Source organism: Ochotona princeps, chromosome 30 (genome assembly GCF_030435755.1).
Source record: "Ochotona princeps isolate mOchPri1 chromosome 30, mOchPri1.hap1, whole genome shotgun sequence".
NCBI lineage: Eukaryota > Metazoa > Chordata > Mammalia > Lagomorpha > Ochotonidae > Ochotona > Ochotona princeps.
Genome location: NC_080861.1, coordinates 5,982,096 through 6,008,361, shown reverse-complemented (window position 1 = coordinate 6,008,361; position 26,266 = coordinate 5,982,096). Strand labels below are relative to the sequence as shown.

Genomic DNA, 26,266 nt, shown 5'->3' with positions numbered 1-26,266 from the left:
GCCTCCATTTCCCACGCACAGCGCTAACTGAATAGAAATGTAACTGTTAGTTATTCTCTGGATCTACTTAAACTTCAAAACATGAGACTGCTCACAAATCACATAAGGAAAATCACCCATCACCACCACGGTAAGGACTTGGATGTCCGAGCAGCCCAAGCCCCCCGCTCCTGCCAGTCACTGAGCCCCATCATCTTCCTCTTGGCAACGGAATCCACGCTCAAGCAGCCTGATCTTGCGGCGTTTCTGCGCACCAAAAAGGAGATTTCGAAACATCCGGGGTTAGTCATCACTGTCACTGCCAGACTCACTGAGCTGTAGGTCATTTCCTACAAAAAGAAAGCAGAATCAAGCCAAAAGTACTGAATACCTACAGCAGCGTCCAGCTGACACTGCTTGGAGTAAAGAAATCAGAAGTGATAGCCTGTCTTGTGACACAGCAGGCTAAGCCGATGGCATCTCATACTGGAGAGCCGGGACAAGCCCCACTGCTGCATTTCCAGTCCAGCTCCCCGCTAGGAAAGCAGCAGATAATGGCCCGAGTGCGTGGTCCCTGCTACTCACGGGGGAGACCAGAAGGGAGTTCCTAGGCTTCTGGCTTTGGCCTGGGCCAGCCCTGGCCATGGCAGTCACTTGGGGAATATAAATTTTATTAAGTGAGCCTCTGCATTTCTAAGATGTTCAACGCCAGGCTGATTCTTCTCATCTGTTTTAAGGACTCTGGGTTCCCTGAGCCCCTTTCAGGCGGAGTCTGGTCACAAAACTCCTCCTTTCTAAATTCCTCGCTGTGTGACGTCATCTTTCTTGCCTCAGCCTACGATGGGTACAGGGTGCATCTGGCAATGTCTTAAGACATTGCTGATCAACACAGAGGACGGGGACCAGTCCTGTCACACAGGAGCCAGGGTGAGGGGTACTCTCACCACCCCACCTGCATAAGACAGCCTCCCACAACAAACACCTCTCCCACTCCCCAGCATCCACAGTGCTGTGTTCCTCTCCTGCTCAACCTTTTTTTTTTTTTTAATCAGAAAGGCAGATCATATTTATGCACAGTAGGAAAGACAGAAAGATCTATCTGCTGGCTCACTCCCCAAGTGACTGCAACCGCCAGAACTGAGCCGATCTGAAGCTAGGAGCCTGGAGCCTCTTCCGGGTCTCTCACGTCTGCAGGGTCCCAAAGCTTTGGGGCGTCCTCCACTGCTTTCCAGGCCACAAGCAGGGAGCTGGATGGGAAGTGGAGCAGCCAGGACATGAACTGGTACCCACATAGGATCCTGGCACTTGCAAAGTGGGAATTTAGCCACTGAACCATCATGTTGGGCCCTCTCCTGCTTTATCTTACCATAAACTGCATTAAAAGCCAGACACTAAACATTCCTTCCTTTCTCTCCTACAGGGGTGAGTAGGTCTCCAAATACTACCCAGGGACTGGGCAGAGGGCTGGATGGTAGCAGGCAGCTCCCAAAAACCTGGTGTGTTGCCATATTTTACACAATTTGCAAAACCCAATCAGCACTAAGGTAAGAGGAAAGAAAAAGTGGTTTTTTTTGTTTTGTTTTGTATTTGTAACTGCTCTGCAACTCATTCCTGCATGCTCCAGACCATCTTGGCCAAGATCCTTCCTTCAGCTTTCAGTTTTCAGGCGCACAGGCAGGAGGCACACCTGGCCGCCCCCCTCCGCCACCCTGAGCCAGGGGCAGCACACTCACTGAGGGTGTTCATGAGCTGGCTGCTTCCCTGGGGCCGGCTGGTTCCATTGGCGACGGAGGCTCTGTGGTTGTAGGGCTGCTGGTGTGAAGGCTGGGCTGGGGAGGCCGGCCCGCTGTCCTCGCCTCCGCTGCTGGAGCTGTCGTCACTGGCCGAGTTGCTCTCGGAGTCGGAGGAGCCGCTCTCGCTGCTGCTGCTCATCTGCTCAATGATGTCCACCTCGGCCCTCAGCTCTGAAATGGAAGGACAGGACGTGGGCTACGTGGGCCAGGGCAGCAGCCGCCCCTTCCATAAGCAACAGGAACTGCTCAACCAAACTCCAACTGTACAAAAACGTTACCCAAACTGGTAAAACAGAACAAAAATATTTAACTCATTTCCAGCCAATGGAAACACCAAAGTCACCTGAAATAAAAAGAGCAAACTGAGGATAATGACTGCTCTGTGAAAAAAATGAACTAAGCCCATTTTGCCTTCATCTATAAACAAACAAATATCCTGGATGTTATGGGATAAAACTCTGAGTAAGAGAAATAGTAGACTTAAGGCTGAAAAATACTGTTCACTGGGAAAGTCTGAGTGCCTGTTCTGGGTCTGCCTCCAACCAGCAGGTGGCCATCGGTCCAGCTTATCAGCCATTCTGGAAAAGGGCAAGCCAGCCCAAAAATCAAGATGACCAAAAAAACCAAAAGGTGGAACTGTATCTCTCCATGCATTTATCCACCTGACCGTCCACATTAGCCATGCTGGTTTTTTTGTTTTTTTTTTTTAATATAGCTGCAAAGCAGGGAAGGAACAGCACGCCTTACCTAACCAGCAGTGCCCCTGACCACAACAGCAACACACAACAGGACTGACAGCAGGCAACACGTCCAGCCTTCCTGTCCAAACGTACAGGTAACTACGTGGTCATGACTGGCTATGGGTCCTTTAAGCATAACTGGCAGCAATTGAGCACTCAGGGTCTAATTCTGATTGAATTCAAGTGAGAACTTCTATAACAGCATGCCAACATTCAGGAGGGAGGAATAATGAAGAGGGGAGACCCTGCGTGCCCACAGATAGCCTCCCCACAGCCTACACAATGTGCCCGCAGGAAGCCTCCCAACAGGGTGCCCCCATGTGCCCACAGGCAGCGTCCTCACAGGGTGGCCAATCCTGTGTGCCCACAGGCAGCGTCCTCACAGGGCAGCCCCGGTGCCCACAGGCAGCGTCCTCACAGGGTAGAGGGCCCGACTTCCCCAGCACAGCTCTCCACCTTTCCCTGTCTTCTACTGCTATGCATTTGGTTTTGTTTCATAAAACTCTTCTAGAAATACAAAACACAGCCTCACAAGTTGCAAGGGTCCGGCAGACTGAAACCCTACAGCGTGCTGGGGAGAAAGGCTCAGGACCGCCATGGCGAGCGCCCAGCCAGGGTGCTCACACTCTGGGTCAGCAACCACTTTGCTGGTTTCATGGCATCATTCACATGCACACGTTGTGTTTGCACGGGGCGTGGTAAGGGAAGTGTCGCTCCGAATGGGATCCTAAGTTAATGCAGAGCCCAGGGACACGGCCACTGTCGGCACCTGCCCCCCACCACCTGGACTCTTTTCTTCCCAAAGCTGTTAATGGTTGTCTGAAGCTGAAGATGGCAGGCACACTTGCTCAGACCGCAAGAATGCTCTAGGCAGAAGGCTGCCAGGGCCACGGCTCAGGTCTCTATGCCTGGGCTCGCCCTGGTCAAACTCGACCCATGCCGACGCTCCCATCCTCACTGTAACTCTGCAGGGAAGGTTCTGGTGACAGGAATGCCCACGCTAACACGTCTACACAGCAGCCTTATCGTCTCCACAAGAACATCACTGCCCACGCCAAGCTTCTAATGCAGCTACAGGAAGTCTCTACCTCTTTTGATGTCATCCAGCTGCGGCTCAGGGGAGGGGTTATCTTTCAAAGGAGATGTTTTTGGTCCAGCCGCAGGCTTGGTCGGAGCTCTGAATGGCATAGGTGGTGGAGGTGGCGGAGGTGGTGGTGGTGGTGGTGGCGGAGGCTGCGATGGCTGTGGGGGACGGTTGGGCTGCTGCTCCATTCGGGCCTGGATTTTACTGCTCCCCTCGGCTCTGCAACAAGACAGACATTCATCCGGAGGGAAGAAAAGGTGGTTCAGAATTGTTCAGCTCACTGGTGCTTCCACAGCACTCCATGCTCGTTCTGGACTGCCACAAAATTTGCCATCTGTAACCTACTCGTGACAACTTCTTGTTCAATGTGAGCGCCTACTGAATTCCAGTACTGAGTCACCCACTCGGGCAGCAAAGGCCCAAATACTTGGGCTATTCTATGCTGCCTTTCCTGACACATTAGCAGGGAGCTGGACTGGGAGCAGAGCAGCCAGGACTTGAACTGGCATCCTGACATGCGATGCTGGCTTCACAAACAATGGCCTAACCCGCGGTGCCACACTGGCTCCTAAAATAACTCTGATTTCATATTAAAAGTACAATGCCTGTTGAAGGAAATACTGAAATTCACTACTTTTAAAAATTGGCACTATTTTCTTTTGGTATTATGCGGATCTCAAACGTATTTTTATTAAAAAGTCATGTTTTTATTGTACTTTTGGTATTATTAATTAGGTCTCAATAATCATGAGATTAACAAAATCATCTTAATAATAATAAGTATACCTATTTCCCCAGTCACTCCTATGTGTGTTTCTTTTTATTGATTTGTCCGTAGTGCTGGCATCCCATGTGGGTACTGGTTCGAGTCCCGGCCATTCCACTTCCTATCCAGCTCCCTCTTATGCTCCGGCAAAACAGGAAGATGAGTCCTTGGGCCCCTGCAGCCATGCAGGAGACCTGAAAGAAGCTCCCGGCTCGTGGCTTCAATCCAGTCCAGCTCTAGCCACTGTGGCCACTTAGGAAGTAGACCATGGAAGACCTTGCTCTGTCTCTCCTTCTCCCTCTAAATCTGACTTTCAAGTAAAAATAAGTAAATACATATCTATATAAACAAGACGAGAAGCACCCAGGTGACGCCGCACAGGAAGTGGCGCGTCCGTCTGCACCTGGTCACTCCCATACCTCGTTTTCTTGACCTGAATGCTGCTGCTGAGCTTCTCCAGCACGTACTCGCCCGTGTCGTGGTTGATGATCAGCACGCAGTCTTTCTGATAAGGCCGTTTGTTCCCCTTGAACACAGTCATGGGCGGCGTGGAGCCCTAGAGGCCACGGAAACACGACCAAGGTCTAATTACAGGCACCAGCTAGGAACAGCAAATTTGCAGACAGAAACCTAAGGACTACCTCATTAACTCCTTCAGCATATCTATTACACAAAACTTCAACGAACCGATTCTTACTTCAACTCCTAGTGTTGCAGGTAAAAATAAGGGAAAAGCAGTCATACACCCACGATCTCCGACCGGGCCTAAGTAACAGAGAAGGGTCGCACAAACATGTTAAGGGACTGGAGCAATACCACAAACGGTGGTAAAGCATGCAGAGAGAAACCTGTACTCTAAGTGCACCCACCACCGTCACCGCATGCTTCATCTCCGTGTTTCTCTATCCTAGGAGCACCCAGGTCTTCCCACTCCTGCCAAGTAACCAACAGAGCATTCCTCAAAGGCAGGGAGGTCACTAGGCTGGGCAGCTTGAAGAAAGGACAGTGTGCCACTCACCCACCTCGCCACTGACTGCTCCCTGTGTTCTCAGGCCACGGGCTGACACCTGCAAGGCAGCCCCTCTCCTTCACTGACCCTTCCGGCCTCAGCCCGTCAGCTGGAGAGGAAGAGCAGCGCCGCTTCAACTGCTGGCCACACCCTGGCTGACCCTGCTGCAAATTCCCAACCTCAGCTCTGCTCCAAGCTTTCTTCCGGAAGGATGCTTTCCCTGACATTTTAGTATCAAAGTGCTGTATCTTCTCACACTGACTTAAATCCTGGACCATAAGCTCACAAGAGGTACTTGTTTTATTCTTAGTACCAAGCAAGAGACCAGCATGAATTTGGCACTTGGTTAATGTGTGTTAAATATAGAATGCCATGCCTTGCCTAGAATCCGAGCTCGCACAGGAAAGCTGCCGAAGGTAAGCAGGCTCAGGGCTCATTTATCTAACTCCCTCCTTCTACACCAGGGAAACTGAGGCCCAAAGGGAGATGATGCAACCTGCCAAAGGCAAGAAATTAATGAGATGAGTTGGAGAAGGCAGACAACAGCTGTCCTCGGCAGGGAGTTCAGTCTCCCTGGCCAGAACCCTGGGTTTCCTTGAGCAGCTAAGCTCAGCTCTCCCTGCTCCGGAACAAGGACCTCAGGAATACCTTGCCTGACTCTGACCACTGTAGCCTTGAGGGAAGGGGAATTTACAAAATGTCTCTGCAGGGGTTCTCAACCCAGCTCTTAACTGAGTTCTTCACCCCTCAATTAGCTGAAATCGCCTGCCTCCTTGGCAGCTAGAAGACACCAATCTCCCTTCTGCCTCAGCTCCTGGCCTGGCTGCCCTCCACTCCTGGACTGCCGTGGCATGGACTGGCATGGCACCCAGGGTTTCCCTCTTTGGGATGCCTGGGAAAAATGATTCAAGTCTGAAAGAGGGGTTAACTGTTTAAAAAGAAACTGCCTACGCTGCAGCAAATGGCGGTGGAATGGGGGAAGCGTGTGGGAAAACACCATTCTTTCCGTCTTTAAATAACTTTTCTGGGAGGGAAGAAGGGAATGTCATTATTTCTTAGAACTGTAGCCAATCCAACCTATACTGAATCTGCTAAAAATTAAACTGAAAAAAGCATTTCATTACTGAGGTTTTAATTTTTATTTAACTTGAGGCAGAGAGATCTTCCATGTACTGATTCACTCCCCATGCGCCTGCACCAGCTGCTGCCTGGCCAGCAACCCCAGGCTCCAGGGACCCTTGTCCCTGCTTCCATGGTGGGCAAAGGCAGTCAGCAGACCCAGAAGCTCAGTGGTCAGCGCTCATGCCAGGCATGCCGGTGCGGTAGCGGGGGTCCCAGGCAGGGAGTTCAGTGCTGTGTCAAACTCCCAGTGCCTGGCAATCATTTCTGATCAGGCTCCTGGGTAACAGAAATCCACCCCACAACCCAAATTCCTTTGTTTCTATGTTAACGCTTCAGAAATGGAGAACTTCATAAGCAGCTAGGAAGCTCAAATCGCAACAGCCTTAAGCAAGGATGTGCCCCGCTCCCACCTGCAGGAGACAAGGGCGGGGGGGAGACACTTACAGGGATATGTGGCAGCGTAATTGTGACTTCGTCTCCTTTGCCCACCTGCAGCTCCCCTTCACAGGACGTGTCTATGGACGCTGGCTTAAAATCATCTAAGGGAAAAGAAAAAGAGACACGACTCATGGGCTCACTTCCAACAGGGGCTCTCTGGGACTGCCGCTTACAAACTAAACATTTTACTACTCAGATACAGGGGAAAGACGACGATTCTGAATACTTACACAATTTCACAAACCCCATGGGCTGGCATCGTTCAGCTTCAACAATTACCAACTCAGGGATAACCTTACTTCATTTATACTTGCCATACAGTACCCCCTGACTTCCTACTGGGTTACTGGGGGACAGGAGGAGCCAGAACTTACACCCCATTTTATTACGCAAAGGGCCCATGAAAGTTAACACCTCATCATCCCCAAAGTGGCACTTTCTTAGGGCCCTGACACTTGAAGGGAACAGCGTCTAACACAGCTCATGGCTGTCAAACTGGGATAAAAACCCACAGCATCATAAAACCCGGTTTCCTTATGCACAGACACCGTGGGACCTCGGACCTGCCGCACTGGCGCGTTCCAAAGCTGACAGAACGCGCTGTGGGTGTTGCAAGCAGCATGGCTGACGCCTGCCTGGGTGCTTCCCTGATGCAGCTCGGGTCCAAAGCGAGCAGCCAGGCCCCTGCACACAGGGAGAGGACGCTCAGAGCTGGCGTGGCAAGCGATGCGCCCGGTGGATCTTCAGCATCCCACCCGCCCTCTAACGAGGTGTTGAGTCACATCGCCAGCTCCCGTGTCAAAAACAAGTCCTGACGGCGGCCCCAGGAAGCCAGGAGCTCCTGACTCACCAGGGGACACCCCGCCAGCCAGCCCGGGGCCCCTACTCCGCGTGATCCTGCTTTCCTATCGAGCCGTGCGGCGTCCCCGGCTCCCAGATCCCTGCGTTTCTCCCCCCCCCCCCCCCCCCCGGTTCACCCAGAGAGAACGCCGTCCAGGGACACAGGCAGGGAGGCAGGGAAGGAGGAAGCCCACTCCGGCGGCAGGAGGGGGCCAAGCGCACGGGTGGAGCGGGGAGGGCAGGGAGAGAGAACATTCCAGGAAGGCTGACAGCAGACGGCGGGGAGATGGAGGGGATGAATGGAGGAGATCCCGGGAAGCAGCCAGCGGCCGAGCGAGAGAGGCGCCCGGAGAGCTCCGAGGGAAAGCCGGGAAGGCAGCCGCGCAAGCCGTACTCACAGCGGATGGTGTGGAAGGAGGCCCGCGGGCGCTTCTCGAAGCTCTCGCCCAGGCGCAGGCAGTGCTCCTCGCGGTCCAGCAGCGGGTTCGCCGTCCCGTTCATGGCCCAGAACGGGCAGCGCGCCCGTCCCGGCGCTCTCCCCGAGCTGCCGGCGCTCCCGGGACAACGTTCCGGAGCGCACGCACGGAAACCCCGGGGCCCACCGGGGACCGGAAGCAAGTGCTCCCCGGGCCGTCGGGGTCGGCGTAGACACTGAGGCGGCCGGGTCACGGCGGGACTTCCGGCGTCGGAGAAAGACTTCCGGGCTGCTCGCGGAAGGGGCGGGGACGGCGCCATGGTCCGAGAATTCTGGCTGGAGAATCAGAATTCTGGTTTGGCTTGTCCCGGCTCTGGGTTTGTTTTTTTTCCCCCCGGCAAGGCGGTTCCCGGATCCTGCCTTCAGGGGTCCGGGCTTGGCTAACCGGTGAGCGTGCCTGGCCTAGCCCCTGGGGGTGAGTGGGAGAGACTGAGGGTGGCGGGGTGACCCTCGGGCGGGGGACGACGTCGTGTGTCCAGAGCCTTCCAGGAACGTTGGGCCTTCGGGACAGTGGCCTCGGGGAGTCGCGGGTTCGATGTCGCTCGGGTTCGTGCCCCAGCGCCCCGTGGAGGTGGGTAGTGGGTGGTCGGAGACTGGGGGAGCCCTCAGGCTGAGCCCCGACTCCGGAGCGCCTGTGGTCCCCCGTCTGCTGGCTGGCCGTGGGCAGCCCGGCTTTCAAGTGTGGCCGGCTGTCGTGGTTGTCCTTCAAGTCGCCGTCTAAGGCGGGCCCCGAGAGCTGATGGATCGTTTTCTTCACCCAGGTCTCCTAGTCCATTCCTGAGACTGGCCGTGTCCTTGTAAATCACACCGGTTTGTGGTCGTCCTGGAGTCCTTTCTGGCTGGAGTGAGAGTCCGTCCAGGGCACGGGTGTCCGTCCAGGGCACGGGTGCCCGCCCCGGCGTCTGAGTGTCCTCCGCTGCAGCCAGGCCCTGTGTCTGGGACTCCTTTGTGACCTCGCTGCAGACCAGCGGGTAGGGTGCTGTGCACGGTCAGCCGCTCACCCGGGTTTGGGGAGGCGGACCCCGTGCGTCCTAGGCAAGCAGCCGCAGGGTGAGCGCCCCTGCAGTGCCCCTCGGAGCTGGCTGCGGATGGCTGCTGTGCAGAGCCCAGGCCTGCAGCCCAGGCAGCTCAGCTGCGAGGAGCAGCAGAAGCTGAGCAGCGAGCGGGTGCTGGTATCCGACTTCAAGCAGCAGCAACTGGAGAAGGAGGCGCAGAAGAACTGGGACCTTTTTTACAAAAGAAATAGTACTCACTTCTTCAAAGACAGACATTGGACCAGCAGGGAGTTTGGGGAGCTAAAGGCATGTAGGGAGGTAAGGCGGCCTTAATCCTGTCTGCTGGGCTGCGGTTCAGGGTGAGGAGGGTGTCGATTTGCGTCTATGGAAAGTGCACAGTGGCAGTTACCACAGTTATCCGGTGTGGATGTCAAGTGGTTTTTTAAGTTGCTCCAGTGATAAAGGAGAAACAACTTCAATTACTTTATTATTTTTTTAAACGAATCTGAAAACTTTGGTAAACCGTTAAATAGTAAATGTGACTTTGCATGTACTGCTCGGTGAGGGGAATGGAGCTGTGGGCGCAAGCCCTGTTGTGGAGGGAGAATACGGCAGCACATTTGGTGCTGTGGTGGAGAGGTGAGAGCAGAGTGGGCTGGACGGCTGCCCCAGGTGGGCAATGGCATCGGAGGATCTCAGTGAATGGAGCCAATGGACATTGGGGGGGTGACATCGTCCTTGGGTCGGTGGGGTCGGCAGCATTTCTGGACTATCCAGGCCACTTGGACAGAGCCCTTGGAACATGTGCACTTTGAGACCCTGGATTGATAGGAGGTGGTGGTTCTTCGTCCCTGGGTACTGGGATGTGGGTGAACAGGCCTAAGGACTTGAGGCATCCTCTGCTGCTTTCCCAGGCTGTAAGCAGGGAGCTGGGGCACAAACCTGCGACCATATGGCTTGTTGGCTTTTGCAGGTGGAAGATTAGTTCACTGAGCCAGTGGCTACTGCTACTACTAATGATGTCAGTGAACTATTTACCATATCTGTTATTTCAAAATTAATTTAGAAATAAGTAAACATCTTGAAAAAAATGGAAAACATCAAATAGGTTAACAGATTTTTTTTTTTCTGTTTGAGCTTCTCAAATTCTTGTCCACCAGTTCTTAAAATGAAAAAGACTCTTAACAAAAAGTATTCAGCCAACCACCATGGTGTTGTTCACAGGGATATGGATCAGTTTCACGGAGAAGGCCAGGGATCTGTTATAGCACATTGTGTTGCCATGGAATCTGTGAGGTTTTTTTAAGGTTGATTTATTTTTATTGGAAAGGCAGATTTATAGACAGAAGGAGATACAGAGAGAAAGATCTTGCATACACTGATTCATTCCCCAAGTGGCTGCCATGACTGGAGGTGAACTGATCCAAAGCCAGGAGTTTCTTCCTGGTCTCCCATGCGGGTGCAGGGTCCCAAGAGTTTGTGCCATCCTCAACTGCCTTCCAAGGCCACAAGCAGGGAGCTGGACGGGAGGCGGGGGAGATGGGACAGGAACAGGCACCCAGATGGGATTCCGACTCTTGGAGGTTAATTGAACCATTGCAATGAGCCCCATGCCCCTTCTCTAAGAACTTTACCTACATTCTTTTGTTATGTCTTCAGTAACTTTTTAAAGAGTGAGTGTTAATATTTTCATTTGCAGGTTAAGTTGAGGCACACAGCTAAGTGATTTGGCCAAGGATGCGGAATGCAGGGGCAAGAGAGGCGTTTGAGATTTAGTGTGGGCAGTTTAGTTCCAAGTAACCATTCTGCTGATTTTTTTTTTTAAAGAAAGGTAATTTTTTTTTTCTTAAAAGATTTATTTATTTGATTACAAAGTCAGATATACAGAGAGGAGGAGAGACAGAGAGGAAGATCTTCCATCCGATGATTCACTCCCCAAGTGAGCCGCAACGGCTGGTGCGCGTCAATCCGAAGCTGGGAACCAGGAACCTCTTCCAGGTCTCCCACGCAGGTGCAGCGTCCCAAATCCTTGGGCCATCCTCCGCTGCTTTCCCAGGCCACAAGCAGGGAGCTGGATGGGAAGTGGAGCTGCCGGGATTACAACCGGCACCCATATGGGATCCCGGGGCGTTCAAGGCGAGGACTTTAGCCGCTAGCCACGCCGCCGGGCATTCTGCTGATTCTATTTGTCTTCCTGCCAAGTTGCATGGTGTGGGGTAGTAAGTGAGACACCAGTGTGAACTCGGCCTTCTGAATGCAGTTGCCTGATCACTGTCCCGAGGCATCAGAAACCTGGTTATCCTGTGTTCCGCACTTTTGGTTTGGTTTGTTTCTTCATCGTGCAACTATAATGGACTGCAACTTTGGGTTCTCTTTCCCCAGTTTGAAGATCAAAAATTGACCATCCTTGAGGCTGGCTGTGGTGTCGGAAACTGTTTATTCCCTCTCTTAGAAGAAGATCTGAGTATCTTCGCCTATGCCTGCGATTTTTCTCCAAGAGCAGTTGAATATGTTAAGGTAGGTGTGTTGCCTTTGCATTCTGCCACATTTTTTAAAGTCATGCTATTTTTAAAAAGAGATTTATTTATTTTTATTGGAAAGTCATATTTACAGAGAGAAGACGACAGAGAGAAAGATCTTCCATCTGCTGGTTCACTCCCCAAATGGCCGCAACGGCCTGAGCTGAGCCGACCCAAAGGCAGAAGCCAGGAGCTTCTTCCAGGTCTCCCCCGCAGGTGCAGGGTCTCAAGGCTTTGGGCCATCATCGACTCCTTTCCCAGGCCTCAAGCAGGGAGCTGGATGGGATGTGGAAGCTTCCGGGACACAAACTGGCGCCCATATGGGATCCTGGCGAATGCACGTCGAGCATTTAGCCACTAGGCTATCAATCTGAGCTCATTTTTTTGCTTTATAAATACCATTAATGCAACTAGTGTGATTCAGATGTTTCCCATTACCCGTGTGTAACCGGCCCCCATATGGGATGCCAGCACCATCAATAGAGGATTAGCGGGCTTTGCCACCACACCAGTCTTAATTTAAGCATTATTGAAGAAGCAGAGGTCATCTTTAGGTTACAGTCTTCTAAACTGATCAGTTCTAAGAATGTATCAGTTGCTATATTCTACCATTAGTTTAAAATGATGTATTAAAATGAAATTCTGGATCTTGTGGAACTGTGTGATAAACTCCTGCCTACAACGCCTGACTCCTCCGTTGGAGTGCCAGTTCAAGTCCTGGCGGTGGCAGTAGAGAGAGGCCCAGCTCCGTGGGCCCTGCATCCCTGTGGGAAATCTGCTGAGGTTCTTGGCTTTCAGTTTGGACCGGGGCCAACTCTGGAAAGTGAGCCAGCAGATCCAAGATATCTCCCAAGTCTTCCTTTGAAATAAAGCAAATCTAGCATAAATACACAACGAAATTCTGCCTCTTTTTTTTTTTTTAAGATTTATTTGTTTTATTTGAAAGGCAAATTTATAGGCAGAAGGAGATACAGAGACAAAGATCTTCCATCTACTGGCTCACTCCCCAGGCAGCCGCAACGGCTGGAGCTGAGCCAATCTGAAACCAGGAGCCAGGAACTTCTTCCCGGTCTCCCATGCAGGTGCAGGGTCCCAAGGTTTTGGGCTGTCCTCAGCTGCTTTCCCAGACCACAGGCTGGGAGCTGGATGGGAAGTGGAGCTGCCGGGATACGAACCAGCACTCCCATAGGATCCTGGTGTGTGCGAGGTGAGGATTGAACCATTGAGCCATTGTGCTGGGTCCACTAGCATTGCAGTTTATTTCCTAACGGTTAATGACAAGAATGGTCATTCGCCTCTGTGCAGCAGTACACATTTGGGGCGGGCCCTCCTTCCAGGCTCTGTTGTGTGTCAACATGACAGTTCTTCTGTTTGTCTCTCACTAGCAAAACCCTTTGTACGACCCAGCGAGGTGCCGAGTGTTCCAGTGCGACCTGACGGCAGATGACCTGCTGGCCCACGTGCCCCCAGCCTCCGTGGACGCCGTCCTGCTCGTCTTTGTGCTCTCAGCTGTGCACCCGGGGAAGATGCACCTTGTTCTACGGAACCTTCACAAGGTTGGTGGCGGCTGCGTGTCCCAAGCCTGTGCTCGCCCTCCTCGGAGACTGACGGCGTGTGAGTCACCACGTTCTCACTAGCGAGCTCGCCCAGTCAGTGTGTGGAACGGGGTTTTCTGGCATGAAGAAGTCCCCCAGACCTGGAGTTGCGCACTGCAGGGTGACTGCAGCTGCCGGGGCCTGTGCAGTCCTGCCGTCAGGTGGGAGGAAGTGTGGTTCAGTGGGCAGAGCGCAGTCTTGGTCAGCGTCGGACCCACAGCCTGGCTGCCCCACTGCGTCAGGTGCCTCTTCCTGTACAAAGGTGAGGTGACAGTTCCTAGATGCAAGGATTTGGGGAAAAGTAGAGGTACCTTGGAGGTGCTTCACCCAATGCCTGGAACGTGGTAGGTGGTCCTTGAAAGCCAACCAGGATTGCTGTCGAATAACCCAGAAGATTTTTTGCCATTCATGATCAATTCGCGCTTGGGTCGTTTTCCTTCAGATGTAAGAGTTGTTCAATTTACATATGTACTAGTGCTACCAAATCCCCCAACTCTTTTGTTATTAGAGGAGCTGGGCATATAAGATGGCAGAAGTAAAAGCTGTGCAGTTTTTTCTCCTGCCTTAAAGGTCCAGGTACATGGAACTGTTATCATCACAGAAATTCCTCTCTCTCTCTTTTTTAACATTTATTTTTATTGTAAAGTCAGACATACAGAGAGGAGGAAAGACAGAGAGGAAGATCTTCCATTTGCTAATTCACTCCCCAGGCAGCCTCAACAGCCTGAACTGAGCCAATCCGAAGCCAGGAGCCTGAAGCCTCTTCCAGGTTTCCCACGCAGTGCAGGGTCCCAAGGCTTTGGGCCGTCCTCGACTGCTTTCCCAGGCCACAAGCAGGGAGCTAGATGGGAAGCGGGGCTGCTGGGATATGAACCGGCCCCTATATGGGATCCTGGCACGTGCAAGGTGAGGAGCATCCTCTGGTATGCATGAAGACCAGGCCTGTGGTGGGCTGGGCTGGGCTAAACCTCATCACCCATCAGTTCACAGGAGAGTGGGGCTAGGGTGGAACTAACCAGGGAGCTGTCTCCACTGTTACATGGATGGTGCAGGTGATAACCGAACCTGACCCTGTACTGGCTAGTGCACACAAGAGTCAAGTCTGCGGTAATCCCCTGCGAGGTTTCTTGGTGGGCTCTCCATCTGGATGGCTGGACCCAACCCCGGGTGCAGGACAAATCGCAGTGTACGTGGTTTGACCTTGGAGTTCATGCCTCGGGACTGGGCCTGTTTGGTTGCTGATGCCTGTGCAGTGGATGACATGTCCACATGCACACAGGGCATGACAGCTAGCTCATCACCCAGCAAGGGATGTCGAGTGACTGTCAGGAGAAAAAGCAGAACAGGTTGGAACACCCTCCTGGCCAAGCTTTGCAGCAAGTGCCTGGGTCTAGATGCACTCTGAGGTGGACTTTGTCAACCAGTAGACTTTGGGAAGATTTTCTCAGCCCTAGTGCAACAAAGCCGACAACTTACCAGAATTATTAAAACTACTCAAATAACGCTCTTAGAACACTCTTCCCCACACCAGGATCGCTAAGGCATCATTACATGACTCTCCCCCACACTGAGGACACAGGAGGAAAAAAAAAAGGAATTATTTATCCCACCCACTTTTCTCCATACCTCGATCCTCTTTATGTGAACCAGAGAGCCGCATGGGTGGGAATCCCTCTCAACTATGTAAAATGGCATTAAAAATAAAATTTTACCAAAAAGGAACTTAAGCTGAATGAAGAGAAGAAAGAGGGCCAGTGGCATAGTGAGTTAAGCCACAGTCTGCAGCAAAGGCGTGCCATGTGGCCATTGAGTCAGGTCCTGGCCCCAGCTGCAGGCCAGTGGCACAGGGACACAGGAGGAAACCGTCTCCAAGTGGCTTGCAGGAGGAGCAGCATCCTCGGGGGGATGTCAGGCTCTGTGAGCACGAGAGGGGGAAGGGAGCCTTCAGCAGGTGTTGCTGGGAGTTACCAGTGCTTCCGCTGATGAAGGGTTTCCGGTGTGAAGAAGGAATAGCAGATGGGGGCAGTTCAACAGTTTATCTTCTACCACGTGTAAGCATTTCTTACAGCCACGATGACTAAGACTGCAGTAACTACACTGTTGACGAAACAGCTGGATTGACAAGTGGATTGCAGTGTTTAACTTAGAAATAAAGCCATGCAGGTATGAATGCTTGATAGATGAAGAGGGTCCATTGAACAACACGGGGAAAGGAAAGATTGCACCAGGTGTGACAGTGGTGTCCACATGGGTAAGGTGAATTAAAGACTCACCCACAAATGATACAAATTGAAAAGTTTCAAAAGAAAAAAAAAGTTGAAAATGTGATCTTGGTACATTCCTTAAAGGAGACACCCAAACATGAAGATGATTATAATAGAATTTGGGTTTTCTGTTTTTCAAAAGACAATATAAGAAACTACAAGGATAGGTTAGAAAGCAGTCTATAATCCACATAGCTGACAGAAAGTTGTTATCTGTGTCTGTTAGTAAGAATACTGAAGTAATAGAAAGCTAGGCAGACCTCAAGTCGTTCTCTAGAATAGAGTGCAGAGGTCACTTTGACATGGTTTCAAGGCATTTATTGTTGTAATCCTGTAACCAGCAGCTATGCTTAAGAAACGTGTTACCTGCACCGAGAGACACACGGCAAGGTGTTTGTCACTGCAAAAAGCTGGAAATAACCCCAAAACCCATCAGTAAGAGACGTAAATTGTATTGCTTTCAAACTGAAGCACTGAGCAGCAGTGAATGACAATTACCTTGCATAGTTACAATAACATAGGTTAATTTTTTAAAACCAAGTTGCTGAGGACTGCTTGTAACATGATGCCACTTTTTTTTTTACTTTTTTTTATTAATTATTATGCATTATGTGACAGTTTCATAGGCTCTGGGAATCCCCCCACCCCTCCCCACGCCCCTCCCCCCTGGTGGATTCCTCCACCTTGGTGCAGTATTACAGTTCAAATTCAATCAAGATTCTTTCCTTGCAAACATATACCAAACATAGAGTCCAGCTACTTATTATCCAGATGGGTTGAACAGTTTCTTGGGGAGACCATTTCTGGTCCAAAGTTAGAGCTGGTAGAATATCATCCCAGTCAATTAAGAGTCCCAATATAACATTAACAGCAATTTGTAACATTATGGGATTGACATGGTTTTGCGTAACCAGTATGTTAAAAAAAAAGCAAAAAACAAGTTCTTAACCACAACCTATGATTTGCTCATTGACATTTCAATTTTAGTTTGTATACAGGACCGGCTGCTATATACCTTAAAATGGCTATAAGGTACCATTCAGCTGTCTCGTGTCTATTTCATTTTAGTATTTAGCCATTTGTTGTGTTGAAGTATAATTTTACTGATCTTGGCAGATTTTAGGATAATCTAGACTGGCTTGTAACTAACAAGACATTTGTAAACAATTAAGGTGCAGAACATTTTTTTTGGGGGGGCGGTGTGCAGGAAAGTCCCCAACACCACAGTGAAGAGTGACTAATCTTCGTGTCCCACCCAGCGAGGCATGAGCAAATTCATGCCAGCTCTTTCCTGTCAGATTCCAAGCTCTACTTTTTGTTGTTTGTCTATTTATTTTAGGTTTTTTTAGTTTGTATGATTGTTTGTTTGCTATGAGGGGTTTTCGGAGCGATCCTGATGGTCATTGCAAGGGAGGGCGGGGGTCCAGAGGTGGAGCCAGGCTCGGACCACAGAAAGCTCTCCTCTCTGGTCCCGAAGGACATTTATTGTTCTTCTGTGTCTGCGGACCGCTCAGGGCTTCTGGTTGTCTTTCCGATGACGTTGGTTTCTGTATGGTAGTGTTTGGACTTCTTCCATCCCCAGCGGAAGCTCCGGTTGCAGGGAAGCCTTTCAGGACCATAAAAAGAGTAAGGAAAAAGTATAATATAGCCTATCAAGATCAAATCTGGTAATTCATAGACATGATGCCACTTTTGAACAATCTCTCCAATCCCTTCCTCAAAAGGAAGGAAAAGCAGTGGAGTGGTATAAATCCAGACAGTTGGGGCTCCCAGGCAGGCGTTCCTGCCACCCGCTGCCGTGAGCACTAGGGGTGGTGTGGTGAAAGCTGCCAACCCCTCAGAATGGTCACTGCCTAGGATGCGATAGGTGAGGGCGGGTGTTGTGGTGCACCAGGTTAAATGTTCCGCATCAGACCAAATGCTTGGCACTGAGTCTTCCCTCATCTGCCGCGCAGCTTCCCAGTGATGCATTCCCTGGAGACAGCAGGTACTGGCTCCTGTGCTTTGGTCCCTGCCACCTACTGACGAGCTGCAAGTGGAGTTTCTGGCTTCTGGCTTCAGCCTGGCCCGTGCCCAGCGACGGGCGTTTGGGGACTGAACCAGTAGATGGAAGGGACTGTTGGGCTTTACAAATACGCTCTTTTAAATAATAAAAGTGGATTATAAAGGAAAATCACCCTGAACTATGATTTCAAACATTTTGTTGTGATAAATGTACATTTTTATTAACATATCAGATCTCTGTCATAAATGCTATAATTTTTAAAATAGTAGTAAATGTAAATTAAGATAGCTATGAAAACCATATAGCACAACATGCAAATATTTGTGCTTTCTGGTAGTGTGATTTTTGTTTGCCTCTGTGCGTAGTTGAGGAAATGCCATTTCCCTTAGAAGTTTCGAAAATAAAGCTGCAGTTTTGTTTTCTGGCTGCATTTGCGTCACCCACACTCTCGCTTTCGACTGTCTAGGTGTGTGGCCTCTGGATCTCACCAGAGATATGTTCCAATCCCAGAATTTTAAATTGGAAGGTAGCCTTAAAGTTGAATTCCCTCATTTGGGGGATAAGATGGTGAAGTAAAAATAAACTAGATGTCCCACCTCAAGACCTGACTTTTGGTCTCCCTCTGTGCCTCTCACTTGCCTTGAGACCTCGTCGGGCAAGGAGGTCAGCCTTGCTCTGAGCCTCACTTGTCGCTGTCCGGTGGCTCTGATAGTACCTAAGCTGCCCATTTCTCAGAGTTGTTGTGGGAATGGAAGAACACGGCATTGAGACGTGCCTGCTTAGCTTTGCAGGTTCATGGTCGAGAGAGGCTTTGGTGTCCTCGTTATCGTTATACAGCTGAGAAGGCATGTTCTGAGGGGTGCGGACCTGCTCAGGTTTTCAGGGAATTAGTGGAAGAACTAAGACTTCGGGAGTCCCAAATCCGCGAGTGAGTGTCCTTCCCGTTGTCCCTGAAGCCTGTCCTTCCTCAAGGCCAGTCCCTGTGAGCTCAGCATTTCCCACTTGTTCCTGCTGACTCACTCTCATTTCAGCACGTAACATTCCTGACCAAGGCAGGGATGTGTTTGTCGGACATTTAGCCTAGCAGGCGGAACAAGCACGCCTGACTCCAGCTGCTGACCCCAGCTTCCTGCTAGCGGACTGTCACGGTGCTGGCCCGGGAAAGTGGGTTATTGCCACCCTAAGAGACCTAGATTGAGTCCCCAGTTTGGGAGCAAACCAGCAGGTGGGATATCTCTGCTCTCAAATAAATTAATTAAAACAAAGACTAGGGCCTGGTGCAATGGCTCAGTGGTTAAATCCTCACCTTGCACACACCAGGATCCTGCATGGGTTTGGTTGGTGTCCCAGCTGCTCCACTTCCCAGCCAGCTCCCTGCTTGTGGTCTGGGAAAACATTCGGGATGGTACAAAGCCTTGGGACCCTGCACCCACATGGGAGACCTGGAAGAGGCTCCTGGCTCCTGGCTTCAGATTGGCTCAGCTCTGGCTCTTGCGGCCAGTTGGGGAGTGAATCAGTAGACTGAAGATCTTCCTCTCTGTCTCTCCTTCTCTATGTAAATCTGCCTTTCCAATAGAAATAAATAAATCTTTTTTTAAAAAAGGAATGTACATGCTAGTATTAATAAAAATCTACTGAGACCCTGGGAAATCTGGCATCAGTACGTCCTGTTCTATTTAGAAAGCCGCAGTATATCAAACTATATTTAGAAAAATTGACAGCACATTAAACACTTTTTCTAAAGGTGACAAAGTGTGTTAGGATGGGTCACCTATGTTCTGTTTAAGATAAGCATCTTACAGGTCATGTAGTTGTGCTGGAGCAGAATGATAAGATCTGATCCATTCAGGGCCCCTGTGGAGTTCCCTCTTCCCTGGGAGTGTCACATCAGAAAAGATTTTCTCCAAAAAAGCAAGTGTCTTAAAAAAAGAAGTGGCCCTACCTGAAGACCAGAAGTTGTACTGTAATAGTTGGTTTCAAGGAAAGGCCAAAACACTGGTCTGATGGCTGTTCTGGAGCCTCAGCAAAATGGCTATTTGATTCAGAAGAAAGAAACCATAGCTCTGGGCCCTGCGTGGGGTGGCCTAGCAGGTAAAGTCCTTGCCTTGAACACGCCAGGATCCCATATGGGCGCTGGTTCTAATCCCGGTGGCCCTGCTTCCCATCCAGCTCCCTGCTTGTTTCCTTGGAAAGCAGTCCAGGATGGCGCAAAGCTTTGGGACCCTGCACCTGTGTGGGAGACCTGGAGGAAGTTCCTGGCTCTTTGCTTCAGATTGGCGCAGCACCAGCCGTTGCGCGCATTTGGGGAGTGAATCATCGGACGGAAGATCTTCCTCTCTGTCTCTTCTCCTCTCTGTATATCTGACTTTGCAATAAAAATAAAATAAATTTTTAAAAAGAAAAAGAAGAGAAGAAACTATAGCTCTGTCTCCCACTTGGAGAGCCTCGGGAATGCTGCAAGTGTAAAACCTCTGACCTTGAGGGACAGACAGCCAAGGATGTGCAAGAGAACTGACCAAAGTTACTTTATTTCAGCTGTCTTGTTCTTGCTGGTAGAAATAGCCATTGATAAATGAGATTTGTAGTTCAGAATGAATACATGAATTCCTAACAAGTACCATGAAAAGGAAGAAGCAAGTGTCACGGTAGGGAACACTTTTCCTTTGGAGAAACATGGGGCTGTTGCTTTGCAAGGCCATGCCCTGCTGGCCTCGCCTCCCAGTTTTGAGGCAGCTGCTAGCTGCCTTGGTCTCAGGCTTTCCCAGGGGACCCCTAACTCCTGACACTTGACCCCATTCCCTAAACTAGTGCCCCCTGGCTCAGGGTCCCACTTCATAGCAGGAAGTCCCACCCAGTGGGGTAAGATTGCTGAGGGGTCGCCCTCCTCCGCTCTGTGCCCCACCTGCGCCCCATGACCAACAGGGCTCAGATGCCACAGCAGGAGACTTAGCGAGCTAAGTGAGCTTGGGGGAGATCACTTAACCTTGTTAAGTGAGATTCCTGATCAAGGTGAAGATATTCACACCCTTCCCTCCCGGAATTGGGGGAGACTCGGTGGGATCGGGCTGGCCATTGTTAGTGTAGTGGGAGAGCTGCACTGTGGTGTGTCGTGGTGGGACTACAGCTGAGATTTAGAATAGGGGTAACCAGCCTGAATCTGCGAAAGCCGAAGCGACCACGTGTGCAGGTCGAGTGCCAGGTGATGGCTAGTGAAGGGAGGATGTGCCTACCTGAGGGTTAAACTGTCTTGCAGGTCTTCACTCTGTGTGACCCTGCACGTCCCACGGTTCTCGGAGGTTCTCAGGTTGTGTCTGCAGCGTTAAGGGTCTCCATCCTTTCAGCCATCAGGCCCTTTCTGCTTCACCGTGTGCGTGTTTCAGTCTGGGCTCGTCCGAATCACAAGTTTTGTAATTCCTAGCTTAGTGAGATTTTGTTTTACTTGGCCCTAGTCCCCATTGTTACGTGCAACCTACTTTTGTCTCCCAGGTTTTAAAGCCAGGCAGAAGTGTCTTATTCCGTGACTATGGGCTCTACGATCATGCCATGCTTAGGTTTAAAGCTGGCAGCAAACTTGGAGAAAACTTTTATGTTCGACAAGACGGAACCAGATCGTACTTTTTTACCAAAGGTAAGACGGCTGTAATCTAGCCGTAAGGTGTCTGGTGTCTGGGTCTCAGCTGCATTATCGTCGCGCTCTTCTGATGAAATACTGCAGTTGCTGGTGTCCATGCGGATGTAATCTTACATTACATGTAGGAACCTGTTAGTTTCCAAAATAAAGTCATTACATCTTGGCATCTCTTTTCATCATCAAAAAGAGTCGCAGCTCTCTACCCTGCCTCAGTGCTGCCAGGCTGGGCCACGGGGGTCTCCTCAAGCCCTCACCTCCCTGTCCCGCTGTGTCGTACAGAATTCCTAGCCCAGCTCTTCGCAGACACGGGTTACGAAGAGGTGGTGAACGAGTATGTGCTTCGAGAGACGGTGAATAAGAAAGAAGGCCTGTGTGTGCCAAGAGTCTTTCTCCAGAGCAAATTCCGCAAGTCTGCAGAGAGCCCGGACCCTGCCGCTCCAGGCCTGGGCCACCAGGTCGCCGCTCGCGCCGCCTCTTAGGGAGTGCCTCGAACCACCTGCCACTCTTCACTTTGTCTACTTTTATGTATTTCAATTTTAAATGAGCGTATATTGTCTTGTATTAAATGAACATAGATCATTTTTATATTAAAAAGAATCACGTGTGTGTGTGTGTGTGATAGAAGTGCAAGCAGAACTACAAGGCCTGAAAAGTGAAGAGAAGGTTGTGTGGTAATTTAGCCTTGATAAATTATGGCAAATTTGACTGTAAAACGCCACAGGGGAAGTCACAAGAACACGTAAGGAAATTTTTGTTGTTACTGGTGTGACTGTAGGTATGCCTCCAGGCGCAAGACCCCTGTAGCAAGTGAGGCCAAGGGGGTCAGAACAGCACGCTGTGCATGCGTTAGCCTGCAGGGCGACTGTTCTCCAGCTGAGTCTCCCCTGGAGCTCTTGTGTGAGCCTCTTCCAGCAGTGCTGCACGCGGCCCACTTGTCTCTGGGTCTCTCTGTGGCAGAACCCACACAGGCTCCTTGCCCAGTTCCTCAGACCCTCTGTGGGCTGGGTGCTGACCACACTGTGCCCTGGGAAAGGGCACTCCAGCCAGCCAGACCGCTTTTCTCTGGGAATATAACTGATGTCCGGTTCTGAAGGCTGGTTGGTTGGTTGGATAGTTGGTTGGTTTTTTTCAGTTGGGAGGAGCATTTGAATGGGCTGCCCTGGCACCTGTTGGGAAATGAGACGACATTGGCTAAGGAGAAGCGATGTGGCTCAAGATCACAAGCTTGTGTGAGGGCCCTGGGAAGAGTGGAGAAGCCAGCACCTGCTGGAGGACGCAGTCATTCACCCAGCCAGGGCCTGGGGCTTCCATGTACCACCACAAGAGGGAGCCAAAGGACAAATATTCCTTTTGGCCCTCGGATTTCCCGTAGTTGCGCAATGTTACTGTCATTGAGAAGGGAGGGCAGTACTTGCTACAAATGTGTATTCTAGGTCAGCCTGACTCATAGGAGCCATTTTCACCTCCTTGAGTAAGAAGTCCAGTGTGATTTTACCAAGGATTCAACTCACTTGGCCTGCTGAGGGGGCTCGTGTGTGCTTTCAACCACAGTGTCCGGTCATCACCAGAGGACTGTGCAGCTGGCTGGAGGCGCCAGGCACATCGGGCAGCGTGAGCAGCAGAACAGCAGCCGAGGACTCCCAGCTGCCTTCCTGTGGGTCGATAGCATCCCCGCTTGCCCCTCCCTTACTCCCAATCGGGGCTGTGGACTTGTCTGCACGGTTGGTTAGAGATGTGCAGAGAAGGGGCTGCAGCAGCCCTCCCTGTCGGCCTCACACATTGTTCCTAGCAGTCTTCCATAGCATTGGGTTCCTGCTGCACGCTTGTCAGTCAAGGAGGAGAAATCTGTGAAACACATCAGGCAAGCCAAGAAGGTGTTCTGTGGGATCCTGTTTTCTGTTGGGAAGCAAGTATTTCATATAAAGCTAGGGTTCTGCCACTGAAATCAAATGGCCCATTAAGATTCTATATCATTTCCTGTGTCCTTTCTGTGTTTCTTCAATGTGTGGCATTCCATAGTGTCCTCTAGGTCCCAGTTGGGTCTGGGGCACTGTGGCTGGAGAACAGGGTTGGGGGAAGACAGGGCCTAGGCAGGAAGGCAGCAGCCAGCCCCAAAACACGAACACTCAGGACGCCACCACAAGAAAGAGGAAGAAGTTAGGCTGCCGAAGACCTGTGTGTGGCAACTGCCCACACCTACACAGCAGAGGGGTCACGTGCTGTGGCCCGGGGCCTGGCCCTGGACGTGGAAACACGGATCAGCTGCTCTCACATGCTCGCTGCATCCAAGTGTGTGCGCATTAGCAGGAAACTTGACAGGAAGTGGAATAGGCGGAACTCAAACGTGCACTGCAATACGGCGTACTGGCATCCCACATAGTGAATTAACCGCTGCCCCAAACACTTACCCCTGCACCCCCATTCACTCCTCTGGCCTTCCCAACACTTGCTGCAGCCCCTCCGGTTGAAGGCAGCCTTCTGGTAGACGGGCCCTTGTCAGAGCATCCAACATGGCAAGCAGAGCTAGATTCCAGGTGCCTGTGCCCCGGGCACACCCTGCCCGTCCACAGGGGACAAGCCAGCCGCCCGGGCTCCAGGCACATTTGTTCTCAGGCCCTGACACTTTGGACAGCAGCAAACACCATGTTCTGTATCATGGAATTCTGTACTTTTGTCTAAGAAATTGTGCCTGCGTGTGTGTGTGCATGCGTGTGTAAAGTCTAAAATAAACACCGGATCTTTCATTTGCTCAAACAGGACAAGGATATTCTAAAAATAGTGAAAATGAAATTTTAAAAAGACACCCGCAAGGGAAACATCACAGCCAGGGATGGGACTGGAGGAGGAAGGTCTCCTCTTTGATGTGGACTCCCGGGTTCCTGACGGGGGTGTGCAGGAAGCCCACCGGCAGGGCAAGAGCAGTGGCCACTCCTGTACTTTACAGCGGCCTCTCGTCCGTGGTCAGCACTGTCAACGTCACATTTTTAGCCGCTCGTCTTCGCTGCTGCCGCTGCCCCCTTCTTCCTGAGTCTCTGATGTCCTCTCTCGGTCCCTGTGCGTTCCCTATCCTTTTGTGTGCTAAGATCCCGGTCTCCAGACCTGGCTTCCACTTCCTCACTTCCCTCCTTGGCTTTCATTTGCTGTTAAATCTCTTCATTGAAGTGGGTGTGTGTGTATGTGTGCAGGCACACATATTTGGATATCGTGTTTTCCTATTTAGCTCTCTCTTTTTAAAGATTTCTTCATCTTTATTTGGAAGGCAGACTTACATAAAGAGATCTTCCATCTGCTGGCTCACTCCCAAAGTGGCTGCAATGGCCAGAGCTGAGCCGATCAAAACCCAGGAGCCAAGAGCATCTTCCAAGTCTCCCGCAGGGGTGTAGAGACCCAGGCACCGAGGTCTTTTCTGCTGCTTTTCCAGGCTTATTAACAGGAAGCTGGATTGGAGGTGGGGCAGCCGGGGCTCATACAAGATACTGGCACCGCAGTAATCTATTATGCCATGGCACCGGGTCCTATTTAGTTCTTTTTCAAATAACCTACATTGCTTTTTGTAGTTTCCTGTTCCTTGAGGATCTCAACAAACTTGCCTCTCAGAGCAAGCCAGCCTGCCTCACAGCCCCCTGCAGCTGGACTCTTGGCACTCGGCTTCTGTCATTTGTTTTCCCGCACAGCCTTGTTAACGGTCCCCCTTAGAGCCCACGAGTTCTGAGTTTGTGCTAGACAATGTTTTGGAAAAATGATGTGTACAAATCATGGGAGGCCCATACTCAAAGTCTTTACACTTGCTGTTGTTAGGGGTCCATGATAGGCAAGCGCCTCAAAGCATTTCAAGTTCAAGGTCTGATAGTCTTTTTTTTTTTTTTATTTTTTAAGATTTACTTATTTACTTTTCTTTGAAAGACATATTTACAGGGAGAAACAGAGACAGAGAGAGGAGGAGAGAGATATTCTATCTGCTGGTTCACTCCCCAAATGGCCACAACGGCCAGAGCTGAGCTCATCCAAAGCCAGGATCTAGGAGTTTTTCTGACTCAGCTTGAGCCACCCTTCGCTGCCTTGCCAGGCCATAAGCAGGGAACCGGATCAGAAGTGGAGCAGCCAGGACCAGAACCGGTGGCCATATGGGCTGCCAGCACTACAAGGTGAAGAATTAGCCTGTTGGTTCACCATGCCGGGCCCCAACATTTGATAGTCTTTAACTCAAGCTATTAGCAGTGTGATAAGTATTGTGTGTGTGCATGCGTGAGTTGTCCCTGGGACAGCAAGATCAGGGCCGGAGGTGCTCTTGACATGAGTTGTCTTAGAGGGGTTGCGTATCTGCCTCTGCTGTGCCCACCAGGTGTACTACAGCTCTGAAAGGAGCAGGAGAGGGGAGCGGGTTGCTGGGAACCTGTTGATGGGTTTCCAGCCGCTGCAGGTGTTCTGGGCTTGCTGTCCTCACACTCACCTCCATGGCCTGCGCTGCCTTCCTTCCTGGGTTTGATTGTGTCAGTATCTCCTTCAGGAGCCCTGAATCTTGGATGTCTTTCCAGTAAATTCCTAGTTCATTGAGATACCCAGGGTCAGTCATGGCCACTGAGCCTGTCTGAGTATTGAACTTCAAATTGGTGGTCGTGTAAGGTGCAAAGCCAGCTAGCTTTGTCAAGGGGTGTTGGAATTGTGGGGGGCCATCCATCAAGGCCGGGCTTGCCAGCCCCTCAGGGAATCCTGAAGGTGTTCAGAATCCCCAAAGAGTAGGAACAAGACTGCCATGAGTCCTTGCCATCTGAGGGCATACTCAGGAAAGACCAGTGGGGCTGCAGGGGAGCTCACCCCTTACCTCCCTCCCACCTCAGCCACAAGCCACTCCGGTCTCTGGCAGGCCCAGAAGACTGCTTCCGGAGCTTGCTTCTCAGAGGGACACATTCCAGGGTTCATTCATGGCTGCTGGGACCAGAGCAGTGCCTGCAGAGATGGACACGCCCCATCCCTCAGCGCAGGGCAAAGCACCCAGAGCAGGTGGACTGTG

General features: G+C 51.0%; 2 protein-coding genes across 2 annotated transcripts; one reads left to right on the top strand and one right to left on the bottom strand.

Moving 5' to 3' along the window:
* Nucleotides 1-24: 24 nt before the first annotated feature.
* On the bottom strand, nucleotides 25-8,594 carry EAF1 (ELL associated factor 1). Its single transcript, XM_004588314.2, has 6 exons — nucleotides 8,170-8,594; nucleotides 6,938-7,032; nucleotides 4,782-4,918; nucleotides 3,601-3,815; nucleotides 1,713-1,943; nucleotides 25-329 (listed from the first exon to the last, which is right to left on the bottom strand). The coding sequence occupies exons 1-6, from the start codon at nucleotides 8,504-8,506 to the stop codon at nucleotides 283-285; spliced, it is 1,062 nt and encodes a 353-aa protein (XP_004588371.2). The 5' UTR covers nucleotides 8,507-8,594; the 3' UTR covers nucleotides 25-282.
* A 527-nt stretch (nucleotides 8,595-9,121) lies between these two features.
* METTL6 (methyltransferase 6, tRNA N3-cytidine) lies at nucleotides 9,122-25,483 on the top strand. Its single transcript, XM_004588385.4, has 5 exons — nucleotides 9,122-9,559; nucleotides 11,624-11,758; nucleotides 13,146-13,316; nucleotides 21,111-21,252; nucleotides 25,159-25,483. The coding sequence occupies exons 1-5, from the start codon at nucleotides 9,335-9,337 to the stop codon at nucleotides 25,251-25,253; spliced, it is 768 nt and encodes a 255-aa protein (XP_004588442.3). The 5' UTR covers nucleotides 9,122-9,334; the 3' UTR covers nucleotides 25,254-25,483.
* Nucleotides 25,484-26,266: the final 783 nt, after the last annotated feature.